This window comes from Topomyia yanbarensis, chromosome 2 (assembly GCF_030247195.1).
Source record: "Topomyia yanbarensis strain Yona2022 chromosome 2, ASM3024719v1, whole genome shotgun sequence".
In the NCBI taxonomy this organism is placed as follows: Eukaryota; Metazoa; Arthropoda; class Insecta; order Diptera; family Culicidae; genus Topomyia; species Topomyia yanbarensis.
In genome coordinates, this window is record NC_080671.1 from 131,144,348 (window position 1) to 131,152,837 (window position 8,490).

At 37.2% G+C, this 8,490-nt stretch overlaps 1 protein-coding gene across 1 annotated transcript; it reads left to right on the top strand.

Annotated features, from left to right (window-relative positions):
* Positions 1-1,076: 1,076 nt before the first annotated feature.
* Positions 1,077-7,360, top strand: LOC131681351 (large ribosomal subunit protein uL30-like). The gene is made up of 4 exons (XM_058962108.1): positions 1,077-1,183; positions 1,263-1,603; positions 1,715-1,907; positions 7,027-7,360. The coding sequence occupies exons 2-4, from the start codon at positions 1,263-1,265 to the stop codon at positions 7,291-7,293; spliced, it is 801 nt and encodes a 266-aa protein (XP_058818091.1). The 5' UTR covers positions 1,077-1,183; the 3' UTR covers positions 7,294-7,360.
* Positions 7,361-8,490: the final 1,130 nt, after the last annotated feature.

Sequence of the window (8,490 nt, forward strand, 5' to 3'; positions counted from 1 at the left end):
ATATCTGGTAAAAATACTTCGTCATAAACACATTTTTATCAAACATGATTCTTGATTTCTAAACATGTCCAAAAATGATACATGTTTATAGCGAGTGGGTAAAATGAACATGTGGCGGTGGTAAAATGAACAGTTTCTGGCGACCTGCAAAATGTCCTGTATGTATGCAATGCGAAGCGTTGTACAGCATTTTCCGATCAAGGCTGATATCCCAGCAATTCATGAGCTTTGCATACACACAGGGAATTTTGCAGGCAAAAAAATGGTCACGGAAGAATTGAATTTTCATGACGTAATATTAACCATTTTACAATCATGTGGCATCGAAACACATCTACATACTTGGGGTTATCCATGGGTGTTTGAACTTTTAGGATCTGTTTAAGAGCAACTAGAAAGCTTGGTCTATACATGAGATGTGATTATATTGTCTAAAATTTGATTTTTCTTCACCGGTCCTGGTGTTTTTTCCCACACACTAAGTACTAAGAAAATATTTTACATTAAGTAGTATAGTCCTACGTCTACAGTTCGTGCAACCCCATAGGGCTGCCCCTTGTAGTTTTTTTCGTGGAAATCAATAAAAGTGTCAAAATATACACTTCATTTCCTGGAAAAGGGGCAAAAAGCACGGTAGACTTGTTTTGTCGTGTTTTATAAAAGCTTCAGCAAGGCAACCAGCGCAAAAATAATACCGCGATAAACTAATTCGCTCATTCTCCGTCGGATTTATTTATCCGGAGAAATAATGCGATGTATTTATCTGGAGAAGTTGTGCGAGTGCCAATAAATTTTTGTGTAAAATTATGAGTTTCTTGCCAGTCTCGTTCTCCGGTGAGAAGGGAGAAATCAGTTAAATTTTATTTGATAAAAAATATTCTCACGCTATTTGTGGAGACGGAGAATTTTACAACTCTTCTTGTCCCGGTAAAGTTGGACGTCAGATAATCTCCTTCTCGCGAGAATTACAATGCTGGGCTCTTTTATGTCACAAAACAAAAAATAATTGATTTTATCGACTGCATATTTAACGCCCTTCTAAAATGTTGCCCTAGAATTGTAGACTTCCACCAAAATGACAGTTCTCAACTCCGTAAAGCTGTCAAAACACAATGCTACCAACCTATGTCAACTTCCTTCTTTTACGGTCTTTTCGACGTACAACGTGCTGATCAATAGAAAGGTGCTTTGTTTTTCTCTTCGAAATTGTCGTATTTTTTGTTGAAAACTCCAATTAATCGTATTTAACTTGTCGATTCCAGATGCCTGCTGTGGCAAAGACTGCTCCGGCGTCGAAGGCGCCGGCCGAGAAGAAGGTCAAAGTGGCCAAAAAGGAGAAGAAATTGCCGGCGGTGCCCGAATCGAAACTGAAGGCAACCAAAGCGAAGACAATCGCTCGACCGGGAAGTTTACGTCGTCGTCGTCAGCTGCACGCTGTCAAGTTGGTTCGTCGGCGCCAGAATCTGCTGCGGGCGGCTAAATATGCCAAGAAATATTTGCGGATGGACCGTGAGGTGGTGCAGAAGGCACGTGAAGCTAAGAAAGCCGGTAACATTTACATTCCGGCCGAGCCGAAGGTAGCCTTCGTGATGCGTATTCGAGGGTGAGTAAAGGTTTTGATGAATCCAATAACTGGTGGAAACGGACTATTGCGCTTGTTAGAGATTTTATCCAGGTTGCTATGATTGTTCAATATCATTATTCTCATTTGCAGTATCAACAAGGTAGCACCGAAGGTCAGAAAAGTGTTGCAGTTGTTCCGTTTGCGTCAGATAAACAATGCTACCTTCGTTAAGCTGAACAAAGCTACCAAGAATATGTTGCGCATTGCGGAACCATACATTACCTACGGATATCCAACGCTGAAGTCGATTCGGAATCTAATCTACAAGCGTGGATTTGTTAAGGTGAGTCTTACCCAAAATCATAGATTTAAGATTGGATGAGTACCTGTTGCGGAATGCGCTTTGTGTTACTGGTATGTCCATCAACGTTGCGGCGACGTGTAGTATTAAGTACGATTTATACGATACAGCAGACTTCCAGCACGTCAAAATTAGTTACAAGCAGTTAAATGGCTAAATTTACACAACCGACACGGAACATTTTGAAAAACGGAGCGTGTGAATGGGCACATGAGACGCATTCAGCTTATCCCGATGGTGTCGTCACGATGACGTTCTTTTCCGTTGACGGAGGTATATGCAACGTTTGAGTCGGAATTTACACGCAATCGGATGCAGACCAGTTCGGATACTGCATAGCTTCTAATACTTTCATACAATGCCACTATGTGTGTATAGGAGCTATGCTCGAAGGTATTTAAAACGTAGATTGCTTATTCAAGCAGTGTCCATTACTTTAAATATTTATAGGAGCTGCATATCGAAAAATTATATACACCGATGAACTCTTCGGTCTATGATTACTTTCTTGGTACTAATAATGGAGCAAACTTATGGCGATTTTGCTTGAACCCGAAACTGAGTCAGGTTCTAACCCCAACCGCTGTCAGTTCATACATTTTGACAGCAGTTGGGGTTAGAAACTGACTCAGTTTCGCTTCAAACAAAAACCATTAGTTAGTTTATAGTTTGGTACCACTGATATATGATTATTGTATTTGCTTACGACCCGAATTGTATTACCTTTTGTAATACAAACGAGTTGTTTTTTCACCTATAAATGAAGACAACATATTGAAGGTGCAATAGAATTTTCGAGAAAATTTAGATTTGGACGCAAGTGACTGAGAGATTCTCTAAGATGTTTCTCTTCTGTTTATTACTCGATCGTTACAACATTTACGGCTCAACTCTGCATAATAGTCTACGACTTTCGATTTGTCCTGTAAAATTAGTGCAAAGTGCTATAGTAAAGGCGTAATTCTAATTACCGAAAGAGAAAATCAAAGAAGGCTCTCAATATTACGTAAGTTCTAATCTAAATTTTCTCCAGAATTCTTCAACTGAATAAGTTGATTTTTTGTTGTGTACGAGATGCGATCATGGTATTAGTTAATGAGGCATGTGGACTATGTCGCTCTTGACCGAGCTCGTCTGAGTGGAATCTTGTTTTTGTTGTTTTGTTATAATAACAATAATGAGTGCGAGTGAAATGCAAAATATACCGGTCTAGTTTGACATCATATTTTCGATATGTAAGCCCAACAATTAGGCACGCTGACGAAGTCGATATAAAAATGACTTTTATTGTGAGCCGTGTTTACCAACATTGCTTCATAGCTTAATGGCAATGTTGGTAAACACGGCTCACAGTAAACTTCATTTCAATATTAATTCTACAAAAGGGCTAAAGAGATGTTTGTAAACACATCCTTGTTCTCACTTGAGTACTATGGCTCTAATTTTCATAAGTTCCCCTACCCAGTAATCTCTAGCTAATTGAATGTCGTTAAAATGTAATAAAGAAAATGTGACTAACATAGCCGAAATAAAAAAGGAAAAAAGATAAACTTATTTCGCTCATTAGGGACCATTCATAAATTACGTAACGCAAAAATTGCCCAAAATTGACCCCCCCCTCCCCCTATGTAACAAATTGTCACAAATTTTTCCATCCCCCCCTCCCCTGTTACGTAACAAATTCCAAGAAAAAAAATTTTTTCTTCGATGAAAACATGTTACGTAACGATCTAGTTAACACCCCCTCCCCCCTATGTCACAACTTGTCACAACTTGTCGTACCCCCTCCCCCCCCTAAAAGCGTTACGTAATTTATGAATGGTCCCTTATTTCGCTGTCGAGTTGAATTTCATGAAAAATGCACATGAATCAACAATCAATTGGTAGAATAAATTTGAAATGTTTTCAGCGTTGAAATTACACTCAAGTTTTTTTTACGCGGTTTTTTTTGCGCGGTATATTTTTACGCGGATTTTGAAATTTACGCGGTTTTCATTTACGCGAATTTTGAAATTTACGCGGTTTTCATTTACGCGGATTTTGAAATTTACGCGGTTTTCATTTACGCGGTTTTTGGAATTTACGCGGTATCCATCAATGAGGTTCCCTTTATCGCGGATTCTTAAATTTAAGTGGTCTTCATTTACGCGGCTTTTGAAATTTACGCGGTTTTCATTTACGCGGATTTTGAAATTTACGCGGTTTTCATTTACGCGGATTTTGAAATTTACGCGGTTTTCATTTACGCGGATTTTGAAATTTACGCAGTTTTCATTTACGCGGCTCGTATTTCCCGCGCAAAAAAAACCTGAGTGTATAACAAATTAAGAGAAATCGGCAAAACAAATGTTTACAAATCGTATTAGCCCTTTTCAAATGGGCTAACCTGTTTGGCAAAAAGTCATTTGGCATAAAGTCGTTTGGTATAAGAAAAAAATGATAGGCCATTTGGCATAATGGTCGTTTGGCATAAAATGCTATTGCGATTGTTTGGCATAATAGTCTTTTGGCATAAAAGTCGTTTGGCATAACGGTCGTTTGGCATAAGAACCATGTGGCATAAAGCATAAAAAATACCCGTTCAAATGTTTATGGCGTTTTGATTCACTGAAATAAGTACGATTCCAAGAACTGCTCATGTTTGGCAGAAGGAATCAACTTCAGAATATTTCTGTGTCAGATTGATTACATAGAAAACTAAAGTAAGCATGGAATTTGTGCATTGATAATATTTGCATTTAGAACTATGTTGGTCATCTTGCACGAAAGTAAAAAAAAATTGTGAAATGTCATGCAACAAAAAATCTGTAATTATAATCTGCTAATGATAGGCTAGTTTAACCCTTTCATGCCCAACTTTTTTCTGGTGCATGTAGGGTTTCAAAACAATTTTTCCTTGAAAACGGTGGAGTCAAGAAACTCGAAAAGCCTATTTTCATAAAGATAGGTGCTTCCATGGCAGTGCTAGAAGCTGGTCAATTACCTTCTAATGATCAATACAATTCTCCTAGAATAATTACAATAGTCCAATTACGAGGAAAACGTAGCCAACGACAGCCTAAATTGATAAGTTTTATCAGTTTTCAATAATATTGCACCATAACGAAGATATATGAAAAAATCATTTTCCGTCGTCAACGTAAACTTCCTGGCAGCACTGCTTCATCGGAATTCAATCAGACTAATTGCAATTACTTCAGTTCTAGAGCTGATCCTTGTAGCTGTTAATACTTAAAGGCAATAGTCACATTAATGAGCCTTACTTATTTTTGTGAGCAAATCTCGCCTCAATCAAAAGTTATAGCTGTTTAAAAACGTTGATGTCCACAAACAACATGGGCATGAATGGGTTAAAACTACAGATCTCATGTCAAATCAATTAGAGGGAACGAGCGAAGGAGAACCATTGTATTAACCATTCCATTTACAAATATTTGGATTGCTACAATTTTTTAACCTAACTACTATTTATACAATATGAAATGTTTGTTCTTTTGGCGTTTACTTTTGTTTGCTGTCTAAATTCAAAAGAAGGAAAAATCTCGACTAGTTCATATTCACAAGAAGAAAAAAGCACAAAGCAATAAAGTTAAAAGCAATTTACTACATATATATAAAAGAAGGCAAAATCTCAGACGCTTTAAGTTATTATCGAAATCAAAAACTTTCGAAGAATTGACAATATTCAGAATAATGTAAACTCTTAGAAATTCATAGTTGCATTTAAAATGAATAAAATTCAAACAAATTTTCATGTTCAATAGAAAGTGGAAAGCTAAAAACGCTGTTGGTTGTATAGCAGGCCATCTGGACAAGTTCAGTGTTGACTAGTTTTATTGTATTTCCGGAAAATTCAGGCAATTTGTGTAATTGTTCAACTAACGAATTTGATTCGCTAGTTGGACCGAAAATGCATCTGGTCACATCTCTAATTATTGTCAGTTTGATTGGCAAAGTGAATTTGACATGAGATTTCGACATTCAGATCCAAATTTACCAACCAGTGAATCACGACTGTAGTCCATATCGTGCAATGGTAATTCGGAAAACTGCATACCAGAAAATTACCGATTTTGTGTCCTATTATTTCCTATTATTATTATACCTGAGAAATTAGGTTTAATGTCTATTATGCCAAATGGCTTTATACCAAATGGCCACTTGAATCGCGCTATGGTTATGCCAAGTGGCTTTTTTGCCAAACGACGTTATGCCAAATGACTATGCCAAAGGGGCTTCCCCCTATTCAAAAGTTGATATGGATTTTTTGTCGATTTATCAGTCGACTTCGTCAGCGTGCACAGGCTAATAAACACAAGTGAAGGAAAACATTGTCAATCCCACTAATACAGTTACAGCGTAGAAAGCGCACTGTATAAACAACACTAGCGTATTACCAAAAACGTAATTTTATCTGTGACGGTAAAGAACTTACAACATTAGTTTTTGTCGTTCATGAAAAAGCAACAATTTCAAATACAATTTTTCAATGCCGTGTTGGCTGTGATAAGAAGGATTTGTATACCATTAGTAGTGGATTTATCATGCCAAGAATCCGTAAATTTACACGATCATACGAGACATGTGAAGCAGCTTGCTTCCGTTTTCGACATTCCGGTGTACAAGTTCTTGACATCTGTTGCAAAAAGTTTATTCCCGAGAAGATATTTTATATACAACGAAAATGAAGGTGGATATGGACTCAAAATCGATAAGAAGTTTCGTCATTTATGTATGATCCATTTATTTTTGCTATCTACGAATGGCATTTTTGTCTAGATTTATATACTCTGATGGAGTACATAAGGCTAGCCAAAAATCCCAAATGGAGCCTTTCTGCGTTCACTTTCTCTTTCGATTATTTAGGCGTTATGATAAAACTATTTAATAATGACTCAGTATATATCAAGAGACTTTGATTTAGTCTAGCATATTATACAAAATTAGGGATCAAACGTTGAAGCGGCCCAGTTATTAACGGAAGAGAAAGTAAACACAGCGAAATTTGCGCTTAGGACCTTTTGACATGTTTGTCTAGAAATATTCATAATATGCTTGTTTCTGTATATGTTACTAAAAAAATCTTATTTTGCATTCACAGCACCGACACAGCCGCATTCCAATCACTGACAACTTTGTGATTGAACGCAAACTGCGCGCCGGTTATAAACTGCAATGCGTCGAAGATCTAGTGTATCAGATTTACACCGCTGGGGCCCTGTTCCGCAAGGTCAACAACTTCCTGTGGCCGTTCAAGCTTAACACCCCAACCGGTGGCTGGCGCAAGAAGAATAACCACTACGTCGAGGGCGGAGACTTTGGCAATCGTGAGGATAAGATCAATGAACTTATCAGCCGTATGGTTTAAGTAAGACGTTCAAAGTAATCGAGGTTGCGAGAGAGCGTGATAAGCAAATAAAAATCTATAAACATAATTCTTTGTGAGATTTGTGTTAGGTTCTATAGAGAAAGCTGTTTCTTTTTATACTATTTGCTAAAGCGTCATGAATACCGATCAGCAGTATGCGGATTGATTTTCATAAGCATTCAGTAAGTGGTTTTTTCGTTTTCAAAACTCCGATTTTCGTAGTTGGTAGATATCCCAATACGCTGTTTGAATCAAGTTAGGCCATAAATTTCAAGCATAAATTTTTTTTAGTGCCTGACACTTAGCGATCTTGCTGCCACCTATTAGCAAATAGCAGAAACCAGTGTCAAGTTAAGCACTAAAATTTATAATTGAATCAAGCTAATTTTTTCTTAAATTTTGATGAATGCATAATTTTTTATGAGCCTGCATGTTTAATATAAAGTGAACTCTACGAGACAAGGATATTGTCAATAAAATATTTATTGACTGTTTTAATACGTCAATTCCTTTTCAGTAGAAATATTACCAATAAACCAAATATTATACAATACAGCACAAATTCGTTAGTTGGCGGTTCTTTAGATGGGGTGTTCGCAAATTGGGTCGTGCCCCTACTAAAAAGCAACTGGATGTCCACGGCTCACAGAAACGAGGTTTGCTACTCCGCGAATTGACAGTTTTCGGTGACGTCAGAGAAATCGTTGAGATATACAAATGGATTTCTCGAAAGTTGATAATTGACAATATTTAAGCTCTTACGGTGGGAAAAAAAATAATGTGCAACGGATTCTTGATGTAAATTACGCCATAATTACACTAGACACAGTGGATAATCAGTGCATCTATGTGATTATTAGTGAAAATTGAGAATTTGGCTGCATGCCATAGAAAACATCAAACCGTAATTTCCTGTTCCCAGCTAAGGTTTTGAACATCGCCATAGCTTTCTTGTGATCTATCAGGTGCCGATCATCCATTAGCAGCAAACAATATATGAATTTCATCTAATTGTTTTCGCCGACGATTTCTGAATACTATTCATATTAGTTTTTTGTTTTTCTTAACATGACATGGGGCATTGGAAATATGATTGTAGACATATGGCTAGATCGATAGAGAACATGTCCCGTTATCCTTCAGCGCATTAGCGATTCTAGGAAAACAACTGCAGCCAAGAAATCCGAAGACATTTCA